General features: G+C 60.2%; 1 protein-coding gene across 1 annotated transcript; it reads left to right on the forward strand.

The window, feature by feature from the left end:
* Positions 1-2,693: 2,693 nt before the first annotated feature.
* On the forward strand, positions 2,694-4,951 carry LRRC10B (leucine rich repeat containing 10B). The gene has a single exon (XM_069470098.1). The coding sequence runs from the start codon at positions 2,944-2,946 to the stop codon at positions 3,820-3,822; it is 879 nt and encodes a 292-aa protein (XP_069326199.1). The 5' UTR covers positions 2,694-2,943; the 3' UTR covers positions 3,823-4,951.
* The last annotated feature ends 9,345 nt before the right edge of the window (positions 4,952-14,296 follow it).

Here is a 14,296-nt window from a genome sequence, read left to right on the forward strand (position 1 = left end):
AGAGGCCCCGTGCTGGGGGTGAAGCTAATTCATTAGTGACGCCTCGACAAGGACCGGGCGCCCGCGGTGCCAGCGTGATTCATCACGATGATTGCCCCACTGCCAGCCTGCGTGGGCCCGGAATGCCAGCACATTTTACCTTTACCCACTGAGGAGGGCCTGGTGGGAGGCGAAGGTACAGGATCTACCAAGAGCAAGAAAAAGACTTGAAGAAACAAGAGGGCTGGTTCTCCATGCTCTCGGCCCCGGGAAGCTGTGCCAGGCTGGTGCTGGGTTGGAGGGCTCCTGTGGCCGGTGCCTGTGCCAACAGAGCCCTGGGGGGCTGCTTGGTACTGGAGTGCCAGCCCAACCATGTGGTCAGGCTGGGCTGGCTGAGCTTCCTCCTCCACAGCCCATGTTCCCTCGGTGGGGAAACTGCTGGGGGTAGTGGGGGGATGGGGGAGGGGGGAGGGACTCATCCTCATCCCATCAGCCTGGCTGGGCAGTCACCACCTTTCTGGCCTCTGAGGGGCCCTCCTCTTCCAGGAAGTCCTCCCAAAAGAGGAGAAGGGAGAGAGTTGGACTGGGGCTTAAGTGAAGTCTGGGGTGGGGCTGAGAATCCTTCTACACCCAGGTCTGGGCTCTGGGTTCTGCCCATTCTCTGCCTGGGTCCTCTACCTTGGCCTGGAGTCCTGATTTCACCTTGTCAGTCTCTCCCAGGACGGGGCTCCATTGCTGGTCCCTGGCTCAGAGCAACACCTGCCTCTGTGTCCCCATCACCTGTTTGCCCCCTGACACCCCTTGCTGTGTTACAATGGCTATTGCCCTGCCCTTTCATTCCTTTTTAACAAATAAATGTATGAGTATCTGAGCACACACACACACACACACACACACAAAAAAAAAAAACAAAACCAGGAGCAAAAATAGTATGTGCTGAATAATTTCATTTGTATGAAATTCAAGATCAGGTAAAACTGATCTGTGTCGATAGAGGTCAGGATCATAGTTGCCTCTGGGAGGTGGGGATTGACTGCCAGAGGCTTGAGGGAACTCTCAGGGTGGTGACATGACAGGGGTGTGTATATCTGTCAAAACGCATCCAATTGTACACTTATGATCTATGCATTTCACTGTATGCAACGTTTGCCTCCATTGTTGTTAAGGTGAAAATTTTTCATTGAGTGTCTACTATGTGCCAGAGCTGATGCCAGCAGGGAAGGAGTCGTACACACCTGCCTGCCCGAGCAGCTTACACTCCAGCAGGTGCGGTTCTCATCCTCCGGCTGCGCTGCCAGCTGCTCTCTGCCCTTGCGCTGACCTCCCTCCCTCCTGCTCCCCGCAGTGGGGATGGGCAGTGGGGTGGGCCAAAGGGCAGGGTGCTGTCCATTCAGCCAGTTACTTGGGCCACATCAGTGGGGTTCAAGAGAAGGCAGAATGGAAGTGGCGTGGAGCCTGCACACCCAGCTCCTGGCTTCAACTTCTACTCACGGTGCGACCTTAAGCAGGTTGCCTAATCCCTATGGGACCAATTTCCTCATCTTTCATATGGGATTATAATGTCTCCCTTGTCGTTTTGTCATGAGAGTGAAAGGCTCTGTTGTGCGAAAATTCATTGCCAGAGGTGGAATGATCCTCATTTCCGTTTATTGCTGTGGCACATAGTTAAGAGCACAGGCTGTCACAGGAGTCACACTGCCTGGCTTCAAATCCCAGCTGCTCATCAGCTGGGTGACTTTGGGCAAGTCAGCCAGCTCAAAGTCACCCAGCTCAAGTCAAATCTCTCTGAGCCTCAGTTTCTCCATCTTTAAAATTGGGGTGATGGTGACGAGGGTATCTACTAGGCTGTGCCAAGGACTCCATGCCATGCTTTTAGCATAGCGCTGGGCATATGGTAGGCTCGCAGTAAACGCGAGCCAGTGCTTTTCTGCCAGGAGCGCTGGCAGGAGGGCCCCACATGGGGAGGGAGAAGGCAGGGGCAAATGGCTGCTGGTGGTAGCAAGCAAAAGGAGGAGCGTCACAGAATGAGGGTGGTCATCGCTGGTGGCGCTCAAAGGCGTCCACCTGTCCCAGTCCTCTGTCCACTTCAGCCACACCCAGACCTTGCACAACGGTGGAGGGAACCTGGCAGGAGATAGTGCACTAAAGAAGAGGCTGTGGGCAAGGGATGGGCATGGGGCGGAGCCAAGTCCTGGGTCTCCACTGAAAAGTGACAGAAAGTAACACTGTTTCGAGTTACTGCATGGAAGTGACTCCAGCAGAGAGCCTGATCGCACGCCGCTGGACGTGAATGGCCAGCCGTGACCGAGCCCCCCAGCCCTCCTTGAGAGCCGCTTGTCCAGAGTCCTTGGTCTCGTGCCGGCGTTTCCTAGGTCATCGGTTTCTTCCTCTTGGACCCGCGGCTCTGGGGCGCTGGGGCGCGCACGACCGCACGCCCAACGGCTCGCTGTTGTTGGAGGTGTAGACAGCGTCGGACAGCGTCGGACGTCGGGTCTCAGAGCCAGCACCGCGCCAGGCTTGAAGGGAAGGGATCCTTTGGCTCGTGCTTGCCCTGGGGCGGGCGGGATGGGCGGGCTCGGGCGCCGGGACCCCGCTCCGGAGTTACCTTGGCCCCGCCCCGCCCCGCCCTCCCTCCGCCTCATTGGCAGCCACACGCGCGTCGAGGTTGCCAGGGCGACGGGTCGCTAAGCTGCGTGTCAGCGCCAACCCGAGCCAGTCGGCCTCCGGCGGAGGCAGCGGGGGAGGCCCGAGGGCGGGCGGCGGAGCTCCGCGCGCGGCGGCGGGGCCCCGAGCGGGCGCCTCCTCCCGGCCCGGCACGGCCCCCCTCCCGGCGCAGGGCCAGGCCGGGGCGGGGGGCCCCGGGGCCGGTGACTCTTTGGCCCCGTCGGGGCGGCCGGGGGACAGCAGGGGAGGGGCGATGCCGGGCGGTGGCGGCGGTGGCGGCCCCGGCCGGGGCCCGTGACCATGGGCATCGCCGAGTCCACGCCGGACGAGCTGCCGTCGGACGCGGAGGAGCAGCTGCGCAACGGCGAGCAGCAGCTGGAGCTGAGCGGGCGGCGGCTGCGGCGGCTGCCCAGCGCCGTGTGCGCGCTGAGCCGCCTGCAGAAGCTGTACGTGAGCGGCACGGGGCTGCGCGAGCTGCCCGAGGAGATCGAGGAGCTGCGCGAGCTGCGCATCCTGGCGCTTGACTTCAACAAGCTCGAGCGCCTGCCCGACGGCCTGTGTCGCCTGCCGCGCCTCACGCGCCTCTACCTGGGCAGCAACCGGCTGCTGGCGCTGCCCGCCGACTTCGCGCAGCTGCAGAGCCTGCGCTGCCTCTGGATCGAGGGCAACTTCTTGCGGCGCTTCCCGCGGCCGCTGCTGCGCCTAGTGGCGCTGCAGTCGCTGCAGATGGGCGACAACCGGCTGCGCGCACTGCCCGCAGAGCTGCCGCGCATGACGGGCTTACGCGGCCTCTGGCTCTACGGCAACCGCTTCGAGGAGTTCCCGCCCGCGCTGCTGCGCATGGGCCGCCTGCACATCCTCGACCTCGACCGCAACCGCCTGGGCGGCTTCCCCGACCTGCACCCGCTGCGCGCGCTGCGAGTCTTCTCCTACGACCACAACCCGGTCACTGGGCCCCCGCGCGTCGCCGACACCGTCTTCCTAGTGGGCGAGGGCGCCGTCGAGCGCATGGCCGAACGCGACGAGCCCACGCCCCGGCCACCGCCCCGGCGCCCGGCGCGGGCCTTTGAGGATGAGGAGGAAGAAGACCTGCTGATAGGGGGCGCTGGCTCCCGGGCTCTGCGACCCCGCGGGGACAGCCTCCGGGCCCTGGAAGCCGCTCCAGGACTGGGCACTTGAGCCTGTGCTCTGGGTTATGGGCTTCGGCTGCTCTGGGAGGAGGAGCCCTGGGAAGCTTTGGCTGCCCAGGCCTGTGGGACCCGTAGACCCCTACGTGGAGCAATGGAGGGGCCGCTTTGGGCGAGCTGCCTGGGGGCCATGTTCAGATACTCCTGAGTAGTGAGAAGACCGGCTCTGGCTGAACTGTGAGCAGTTGTCAGACCAAGAAGTCTGGGCTGGGTCCAGTCCCCATAGAGCCACTGATAACATGACAGAAGTGCCAGCTTCCTCCTGGAACCAGGGCCACGGATGTCCGCGGAATCATCACCTCTGGCTGGGTTTGGATGCACAGGGCACCCACCACCCTCCCTTCTTCTAGGGGTTGGATCTCCTAGACCTAGGCCCACCCTTTCTGGTGCAGGAGCCGCTACCTCTGGGGTGGACTGTGTGCCCGTGTGAGGCTGAACTGCCCTTGGGAGGAGGGCCTGGCCCAGGGGCAGGGGCTTGCAGTGGGGCCGGTGCCCAGGACAGAAGTGGGAAACTGAGAGTGAGGCCCTAACACCGCAGCTGCCCTCACCCCTCGCCAGGGCTCATAGTACATACCTCCCCAGGCCCCTGAGATTTGTACGGGGCACAGATGGCAGGGTCTCCTCCCCCACCTAATGTTTTGTTCTCTTCTCCCAGCATGGGCCTGGAATCTTGCTGGGCAGAGAGAGCCCTCCCTCCCTTCCCCACAGCCTGAGCCTTCCAGCTGTCAAGTTTGAAAAGAAGCCACTGTGCCTCCAGGGCCTCCTGCACCGAAGAGAGGGGCTCTCTGCTCCGGGAGGCTGCTCAGCGCCTCTCCCACTGCCTGCACTCTCCATTCCCTTAAATGGGCACAGCCAGGGTGGCTGGCACAGCACACGGCACAGGACGGGCACTGTGTGCCCCCACTCTGTCACCAGGGACAGCCTTGAGGGGGTGAGGAGAGGGGCCTTGCTCTGTAATTCCCAGGGCCAGATCTTTCCTATCCAAGCAATAACAGGAGGAGGGGGACAGGGCCGAGGACACTCAGGGACACTGTCGGGGCAGGGGCCCCACATGGTAGTGTTTTCTTTAGGAAAAGAAAAATACTGGCTGTAAACATAAATTATATTTCTTGGAGAAAGAATGTGCGTTTCCCACGTGCCTGTTTATTTATAAGCCCTGGGAGCATTGAGTCCCACTGCTGTGGGGACCCTGGGCTCTCTCTGGCACTGCCCCCGCCCACGTGCCCCAGCTCTGTGTCAGGCTGACCTGGCGGACTGCTGTGTGCTGTCTGTCTGGGGAAGGAGCGCTCCTCAGACGGGAGTGGCTTCGGCCACTCAAGGCTCCCCTCCCGTCCAGCGCACCCTCTCTTGGCCGGGCTGTCCCTCTTCTCCGGCTCAGTTCTCAAGTTCCTGGCTCTTGGGCTCTTTATATGGGTTGACCTTTCGCTGGCACTGCTGCTCCTCCGCCCCGCTGCGCCCCTACACTTGCCTCCCTTCCTCCCTCTCACTCCATTTTCATCTCTCTCTCTCCTTCTTAGTCTCTTTTTGCTTAGTTTTGGCATTACTTTCTCTCCTTCTTGTTCAGGAGAAAAAATAAATAAAGGTTTAAGGAAAGGAAGAAAATTGTAAAACCTCAAGCCTGGCGGCCCATCTCCCATGAGAAAATCCTGCCAGGCCTCCATCACCATGGCAACAGGGGCTGATGTCATACGGGGCCAACAGGTCAGGCCCTGCCCAGCGGCTCTGCTGGTACAGGGCTGGGCCCTGGCCGAGGAGGCTGGGATCCAGAGCAGCCACTTTGCAAGCGAAAGGGAAGCCCTTGAACGGACAGAAAGAGGCAGTGGGTGGGGAGGATCGGAGGAAGAGGGGTCTGGGGCTCCGGACCTTGTCCCCTCCACGGTTCCCCCGAGTTGATGTTCCATCAGGGTCAGTGCCCTTCCTGGGGCCTGGGAACTTGCAGGGAGGAATTCGAGAGATCAGACGATCACTCAGGTGGGGCAGGGCTGCAGCTGGCCGGGGACTGGCCTCTTGCCTGTAACTTGTATCACAGCGCAGGGGCCTGGGAGCAAAAGGCATGGCCAGTTCAAGTCCTGTTATAGGCAGAGTGACCCTGTCCGTGCCCCCCTGGGCCTCAGTTTCTCCAACTGTACACAAGGAGTTGGGTTTATTTAGATGTGATGCTGCAGCTCAATGCTCCATCCACAGTGTTTCTCTACCTTCCTTTCACGCAAATCTTAGGGGAAGGGGACTGCAGAGGGAGCCACAGTCACCCTGGAGTGACTGCTGGCATCAGAGAACTCAGACTTCCTTCCCCTCCCCGGTCTGTTTCCCGGTACCTCCTCCCCTGCTGCATTCACTGAGGACCCTGGGGGCACAGGCCCTGCCATCCTGAGACAGGGCCCTGCCTTTTGCTTTGTCAAACAGCACAGCACCCTTAGCCACGGTCACTGCCAACCAACCAGGGGCTGCCGAGGCTGAGTTTCTCCCCAGGGCAAGGGAGGAGATTGTCAGAGTTGGTCCTCGGCTCTGCTGCCTACTCACTGTCCACTGCCGGGAGCAGTCCGTCCCTTCTGGAAAGTTAGAGAATTCGGTTAAAGTGGTGCTGCTGCCTGGCTTTAGAGCACTGTGGAGGCTCTCTGTCTCCGTGTGGAAATGGGGGGACAAGGGTAGGGAGGGGGCTTTTTCCAGGGACAGCTGGGCATCACGCCTCCCCTCGGTGATGGAGAGAGCACGGTATTGGGGGGCCTAGCACTCCCCCACCCCCAACTTCCCTGGGCTTCGCTTGGCCTCTGGGGAGCAGGGGGAAGGGGCCCCGTGCTGTGCTGGGGCAGTCCGAGGTGGCTGGGTCGTGGGGGAGCAGGGCAGGGAAGGCCCAGAAGAATCCTGTTGTGCCAGGATTCAGGGGCAGAGGCCAAGGGAGCTGGCGGCCAGAGGAGGAAGGCAGGCTGTGGGAACCATGATGAGGAGGGAGCAGAGGAGGCGGCAGGGCAGGAAACGGGCCAGGCGCGTGAGTGACTTGCCCATAAACGGTGGGGGTGGGGGGATACTTAGCCCAGCGCTCAGTGCTGTCCCGGGAGGAGCTGCTCTGACCTGGGCTGGCCGTCACGTCTGCGAGTGGAACGGATGAGTATTGTAGCCTCATCTTTCTCTCCCTGGAGCCTCTGGGCAAGCAGACCTTGGCCGGCAAGGCAGCAGGGCCTCTGGTGGGAGGGAAGACCCTTTCCCAGCTTTGTTGTCACCATTCCCCACCCCCACCCCCAGGGGCTTGGGAGAGAGGAGAACAGCGTGCAGCAAACGCCTCCCTGCATCCAATGCCACCTCACAGGCGTGTGCAGCCATCTGTCCCAAACAAGACACCCGCCACTCTCGTTCTGAAGATGAACATTTATTAGCACACTGAGGCGTGCTACACACAGCGTGTATTCAGACAGGGATCCCTGCCCGGGGGGCTCACAATCTAACGAGACACGACACATATACACAAGACACAGACACGGGGATCGGGGCGAGTTCACGGGAAACAGATGGTCAGGGAGCCACGAGCTGGGGCACACAGCGTGTTTGAGCCATGTCCTTCTGGTCGTCTTTGCGGGGGAGGGAGAGAAGAGCAGGATGGGGCCCAGGACGGCCTTCCAGAAAGCAGTGGGGTCTGGGAGGGACTTGTAGGAGAAAGAAAATACCAGAAGGCAGTGATCCCGAGTACAGGCAGAGATGGCAGAGGTGGCCGACTATCTCAGAGTAGGTGTGGATGAACACAGACCCAAAGAGGTGGAAGCAGAGGAAAGAGGCCAAAAGTCCAGGGAAGAGGCCAGAGCTGGTGGCAAGGGACTGCCACTTCTGCTGGGCCCGAGCTGTCTCTGCTCTCAAGCTCAGTTCTCCAGGGCTGCTTTCCCAGAGAACGCCAGAACAGGAGCTCTGACAAGGGTGCTCCTGAGGCTACTTACCTGACCCCCAGGGCTCCCTCCAATCTCTGAAACAGAGATAAAGAGCCACAAGAAATAACCACCTTTTAAAGGGTTGTAAGAAAGGGAGGAGGCAGAAAGGGAGGAGGCGCACAGCTTCAGGTGGGGGACGGAGTGCAGCCCGAGGACACAGCTGCGAGCCCCAGGTGCTGGGGGGCAGGCGGCATGCGGGCCTGCTTCACCCCAGAGCAGGTGGACGCGTGACAGTGGCGATGTGCTCGTTCCTTGCGCCTGTGTCTGAAACAGATGTAGCACCTTCCTTCTGAAGTACCCTGAGAGCTGCCAGGCCTCAGCTTGCCCTGGGCCGTGTGTGGGGAGGGAGGGGTCGGGTGGTTATTGCTTTGTTGTGCACGGAGAGAACACGGAGGAGGGAGGCGGCTTGCCCAGGGCCACAGAGGTCAGAGAGGGAAGGGATTGGAACCCAGATTCCCAGGCTCTCAGGCTGGAACTTGCTCTTGCGTTGGAGAGACTTTTCTAATCCTAAAGAATTCAACTAAAAGAGGGTTCAGAGAAGCCACAGGTCCAGCCAACAAACCCAGAGCTCTGTGTCTTTCCTCTCCCCTGTGGGGACCAGGAAGGAGACAGGGGCCTGAAACTCCAGTGGCCCAGCAGGCGGTGGCGGGGAAGGTGAAGGTCCCTGCTTTGGTGTGTCTGACCTGCTTTGGAGGGTGGTGAGCGTCCCCTGGGAACTGAGGGAGGGGATGTCAGGCTGGGTGAGCTTGGGGGCACCCTGAGGCCTAGAGAAGATGCCACTCCCAGTAAGCCTGGCTCTGGGCTGATCTGGGAGAAGCTGGGGCTCCCCTGCTCTCTGCGCAGGTGATGGGCTCATATTCTAGATCTGAGGATGGGCCAAAAGCTCCAGAAGGGCCTGGTCACCAGGCAAGTCAAATTCCAAAGGTGACAGTCTTGGGGGAGACTCAGCCCAGGGCTCCCCATCCCCTTCACCCCACTGCCTCTTCCGCCGGGGAGATGACAGAGGGCTGGGACCCACGGAGGAAACAGCCAAGGCCCTACTTTTTCACGATCCTTTATTAATCAGAACAGGCCTTGCCACAAAAAGCAAGGCCCATTCCCACAAAAATATGATTTTGCAAAGAGGAAATCTTGCTGGCTTAGAGGGTGCATGTGGTGGAAAAATTTTCTATGGTTGTTTTTTCCTTTTTTTTTTTTTTCTTCAGTTTTTCTTCATTTCTCTTCGCTGCAAAAAAAATTTTTTTTGTGACAGTGCGTTTTTGTTTAATTTTTTATAAAACACTTGCGCTCAAGGACTCAAACACAATACAAACAGCGGCCACCAATCCCCACCCCTGGGGGCCCCCTTGGCTTTTTTGTGGCTGTTTTCCTTTGTCCCTTCCCTGGCGTCTGGTGCCAGTGGGCAGGTGTGGGGTCCTGGGGCAGGTGGAATTTGTACAGCATTTACGTGGGGAGATGGTCACAAGAAAGGATACCTGAACAAGGTAACAACTAAGTCTAGGGCACCCACAAAGACGGCAGGTGACGCTCATGAAGGCGCCTGGGACACAGTGAAGAGACAGATGGGCCTGGGCTGGCCTCGGCTATCTCTGGAGGCTCTGGGGGGGATGGGCAGGTGGGCCTTGCTCTCAGGTTTCACTAATAACACTTTGCTCCCAGGTAGCACCTTCAGAGTCCTCCTGCCATGACCCCCAGGTCAGGTGATGGTGGCCTCACAACCTCCCCTATGAGGTAGGTGAAGTATTATTACCATCATTTTTACAGATGGGGAAACTGAGGCCCAGGGAGTGTGGGTGGCTTGCCCAAGGTCCTGGGACGGTGGCAGGGCTCCGGTGCCCTCCCTCCACCCTCAAGTTCCCCCATTCCCTGCTCTCCTATGCCCTAGACTGACCCTGCGCCCTACCACCTGTCGCCTCCCATGGCCAGCTCACCTGGCCCACCGCCCACCACTTGCTGCCCTTCCCCAGAGTCCCGGAGCTACAGCTGCACGCGGGGTGCCAGGAAACCCCAGGCAGGGCCACCAATGTGCCTGGGTGGGGTCCCATTGGGAACAGACCCCGCCAGGAGATGGTCTCTGCAGGTGATTGGCCAAGAGTTCTGTAGGCGGGGCTCGGAAAGGGGGCCGCCATTGCCTGGCCCACTGCACAGTTGCGGCTGGATTTTGGGGAGCCCTCCAGCAGGGGAGGGGACCCCCGCGGAGGGGGAGGGGGCACAGGAAATCCAGGTGGATCCAAGGGAGGGGTGAGAATGACAGACACCCCTCCGCCTCTCAAGACTTGGACAGCACCCTCTCCTACTTGCACACAGCCTCCGAGGTCGCCGCCCTGCCGTCCTGCCGGTGCGGAGGGAGCAGTTGGGGCAGACCTCATTTTAAGCAAAGCTACAATATAGAAACATTTGGATTTACAAGGAACATGGATGCCTATTTGCTTTACATTAGCATTCTTCACGCTACAAAACGATTCGCCTACTATGTACGATACTCCTCCAGGTCCCAGGGAGAGGGGATGGGGGGAGATTCGATTTGCGAAAATTTTGTTCCGGGCAAAAGGTGACCCGTCTACTGCACAGAGCAGAATGCTCAGCTCAAGGGGAAGCCTACTGAAGGAGAATGGGTCCCAGGCGTCTGCGCTTTCGCCGAGCTCTGGATGTGGGGATCCTGTCCGGAGACCCCCTTCCCTGGGGAGTCAGGCCCATCAAGGGTAGAACTGTGGTCGAGACTGTGGTGTCCAGGCGCCACCTGGCGGTGGGTTCCGGGAATGTCAGGCCCAGGCTCGCGGACCCCCATGATTTGAGGCTCTATCACCAGCTGGGTCTTATATCAATATCAGGACGCGTGTGGGGATGACAGAGCTTAAGCAGGGACCATCTCGAAATCTGCTGTCTCCAAGGGGAAGCCAGTTCTAGTCTCAGCAGTGACGGAGGCAGAGAAACCACAGCTTCTTTGTGTGGGGCAACTTCAGAACTCAGGGTCCTGGCCTTCCGCTGCCTCCCTCCCTGCCCTGTGCATGGTGGCGGGACAGGTGGAGCTACTCTGGGGACTGAGGAGTGGGGAAGGGACAGAAGACAATCCTGGAGAAGGTCAGGCCACGGGACATCAGAGACCACGCATGACAAGAGGGAATGAAAGGGAAGGGCCACAGGCAGCGCAGGACGGAGGGGCGGAGGAGTGGGGGGTGGGGGCCTGCACAGGCAGGGAGAGGAAGGGCAGGAGGCTGGGAAGCGGGAGAGGACGGCCAGCGTGGCTGGGCTGAGAGATCTGGGAAGGTTGGGGGCTGGTCTGTGGATGAGGGCGTTAGAGAAGAGCCAGTGGGGGCCTGGGACCCCTGAGAAGGAAGGGAGCCCTGGTGGGTGGAATGCTGTGCACACAGTAGGTGCCTGTGAACTGACATTCAAGAGATGAAATTGCTGAGGAAGGAGCGACTGGAGGATCTGAGCAGCAGGAGGCACCGAGGGGGAGGGGAGGACAAGGGGGCTGGCAGGAGGCAGCCCAGTTCCCAGCCCAGCTCCGGGGGTCTGCCCCTCCTCCCCCAGCCCTGCCGGCCTCTCCTCTCCCACCCTGGCCTCCAGCCCCGCCTCACCGTCAGGAAACCTGACTTCTCTGCACAGCCTTCAGCACTGCCAGCCCCAGGGGACAGGGAGGGAGCGCCCCCTCCCACGCACACACACACAGTGGACACAACACAGGTACACAGGGCCACGGCTCCAGGACCCGGGAGCAGGCTATACACTATCGTTGGCATTCAGGGCCCAGCCGGCACCTGAAACTGCCCTGGGGATGGGCCTCTCCTGGCCAGGCCGGGGCCAAACGCCTCGGCCTCCCCTCCCCTGGGCCCACGTCAGGGCTGGGGAGCGGGTGGCCTCTCTCCACTCCAGGCACTGCCTTAAAGAAAACGGGGGACCATGCCCACCTGGCGGGCCTCTGGAGGGATGTGCCCATCTGCCCGTCTGGCTCTCGAGTTCTCCCCCACTTCTTTAGTATCAGCAAGTCAGGAAGGAATGGGGCAAAGCAGGAAAATGGCTCCCAGATCCCCTCCCCCAAGCTGGACCGGTGGGGGGTGGGGCTGGTACTTCCTAGAAATGGGGCCCAGTGGAGTCCTGGGACCCTTCCCTGGCTGAGCCCTCAGGGTCCTCCCCTCACCCACGGCAGGGGGGCCAGGCCGGGCATTGTGCATAAAGTGGTGAGAGCATGATGGGGACCTGGGCCCTTGGCCCCCTGGGCCTCCCTTGGCTCCACTCAGGCCTTCAGCTGGTGCCACTGGGCTACAGGCTGTCGGGGACGGGCAATCATGTCCTTCCAGTGTTTGACCTCCCCTGGCCCGCTCTTCCAGGACAGGTAGATCTGGGGAGAAAGGGGAGAGGTTGGCATTAGTGCAGTCTCTGGGGCACTGTCTCGTGCCCCCACCAGAGGGTGACACTCCAACTCCACCATGACACCCTAGCGTAGGGACCCCAGGACCTCTGCCTGTAGTGACAATCTACCCTGCAGAGGCTCCCTCCTCCCTTCCCCTGCCAGCCTGACCTGTTTTCCTGGTCCATCCCCTCCACTCCAGGCTGGGCATGCCTGGCCCTTTGGAATTAGACTGCTGACCTATTTTGTAGAGGGGGCTGAAGGTGGGGGTGGCGGAGTTCACCCCATGGCCTCCCCACCCTGCCTGTTAGGCACTGTCTCGCTCACCTCAATTGCAATCGTTCCCGCCTCCTGGGCACTTACTACATGTCAGGCACTGAGCCAGAGGCTTCATGCACAGATCTGTGGTCCCCGAACCCCAGGCCATGGACCGGTACCTGTCCCTGGCCTGTTGGGAACCAGGCCGCACAGCAGGAGGTGAGCAGCAGGTGAGGAGCGAAGCTGTATCTGTGTTTACAGCTGCTCCCCATCGCTGGCGTCACCACATAAGCTCCGGCTCCTGTCAGACCAGCAGGGGCATCAGATTCTCCCGGGAGCGAGAGCCCTGCTGTTAACCGCGAGTGCCAGGGATCTAGGTTGCTCTCCTCATGAGAATCTAACGCCTGCGATCTGAGGTGGAGCTGAGGCGGTGATGCTAGCGCTGGGGAGCGGCTGCAAATCAGATTATCATTGGCAGGGAGGTTTCACTGCACAATAAATGTAACGTGCTTACATCATCCTGAAACCATCCCCACCCCCAACTCCCCGGTCCACGGGAAAATTGTCTTCCATGAAACTGGTCCCTGGTGCCAAAAAGGTTGGAGACCAATGACACAGATCATCAAATCCTACAACTGTGAGGTAGGTTTATCATGTTATCATCCCCATTCTTCAGATGGGAAAACTAAGGCATAAGGGTTAAGAGACTGACCCACAGTCACAGAGTCTACAAGTGGTGCAGAGGGATTGAAAGCCAGGTCTTGGGCTCTGCACTACCAGCCCAATCCTGCCTCCCTGTCAGGGGCTTCCTAGCCTCTCAGGGGTCCCCCAGGGTAGGCCCAGGTGACCTAGTCTTGGGACTGGTGGGTGACTAAGAGCACAGGCGTTGGGGAAAAGGAGGAGGTGCACGGATGGGGGGCCTTCTTTAGGGTGCTGGCCAGGGCTCCTTAATACTGTCAAGGTCAGAGAGAATAAGGAGAGACAGAGGCCGTCACAGGCGAGTGGGGACAAGGAACTCAGTGCAGCGTGATACCCTGGATTAGATCCTGGAACTGAGAGAGGACATTAACGGAAAAGCTGGTGAAGTGCAACTAACACACCCGTGTTGGTCCCTTCAGCTGGGGCAATGTGCCGACGACGGAGGTACGCAGGACTCTCTGCCCTACCTTTGCCGCAAATCTAAAATTATTCCGAAATAACAAGAAAATCAAGAAAAGAGAGTGAAGAAAAGCCCAGCTCTGCCGGGTGCAGGTAGAGCGACCCCGCTCAGCCTCCGGCCTCCTCTGCACAATGGGCTGGCGGGGGCACCCGCCTCGCAGAAGCGGAACGGTGCGGGTCGTGTGCTCAGCGGGGCACGGCGCGCGCCCCCACGCGGTGAGCTCTCAGTCCGTGGGCGCCATCCCTCCGTCGCAGGCTGACTAGTCACCCCCACAGGGTCACGGAGCCTTGGCCACTAGGCGTCTGCCACGTTTGCAGCCTCAGCCCGGCATGCCTGTCACAGCCTGGAGCGATGCCAGGTGGACAGCAGGGACAGACTCCTGGCTTCCAGGGCTGAGCCGGGGCTGGGAGTCAGAAGGATCCAGAGACCCTTGGGCTCCCTAAGCTACCCAGGCCAAAACGAGAACAAAGCCACCTTTGCCTTGGTCTGGCCAATGGAAGGTAGGACTGTTTCAAAAGCAGCTGTAATTGGCATCTACGGAACATGCAACTCCCCAGGGCTCATTCAAAAAGAACCTAGATGCAGACAGTTGCCTGACCCTTGGCCTGAGCTGGTCACAGGGGGCTGGGCAGACCCCCAGCCCTGCGCGGAGCACATGCTCTCTCTGGAGTATGTATGGGTGGCACTGTGCCGGGAGCTGTCCCACCTGTGACCACAGGTTGGCCAGTCACACTCCCTGTGCCGTACCGGTGGCAGACGGGAGCAGCTCTCCCCTGGCCCCAAC

This window comes from Eulemur rufifrons, chromosome 6, assembly GCF_041146395.1.
Source record: "Eulemur rufifrons isolate Redbay chromosome 6, OSU_ERuf_1, whole genome shotgun sequence".
In the NCBI taxonomy this organism is placed as follows: Eukaryota; Metazoa; Chordata; class Mammalia; order Primates; family Lemuridae; genus Eulemur; species Eulemur rufifrons.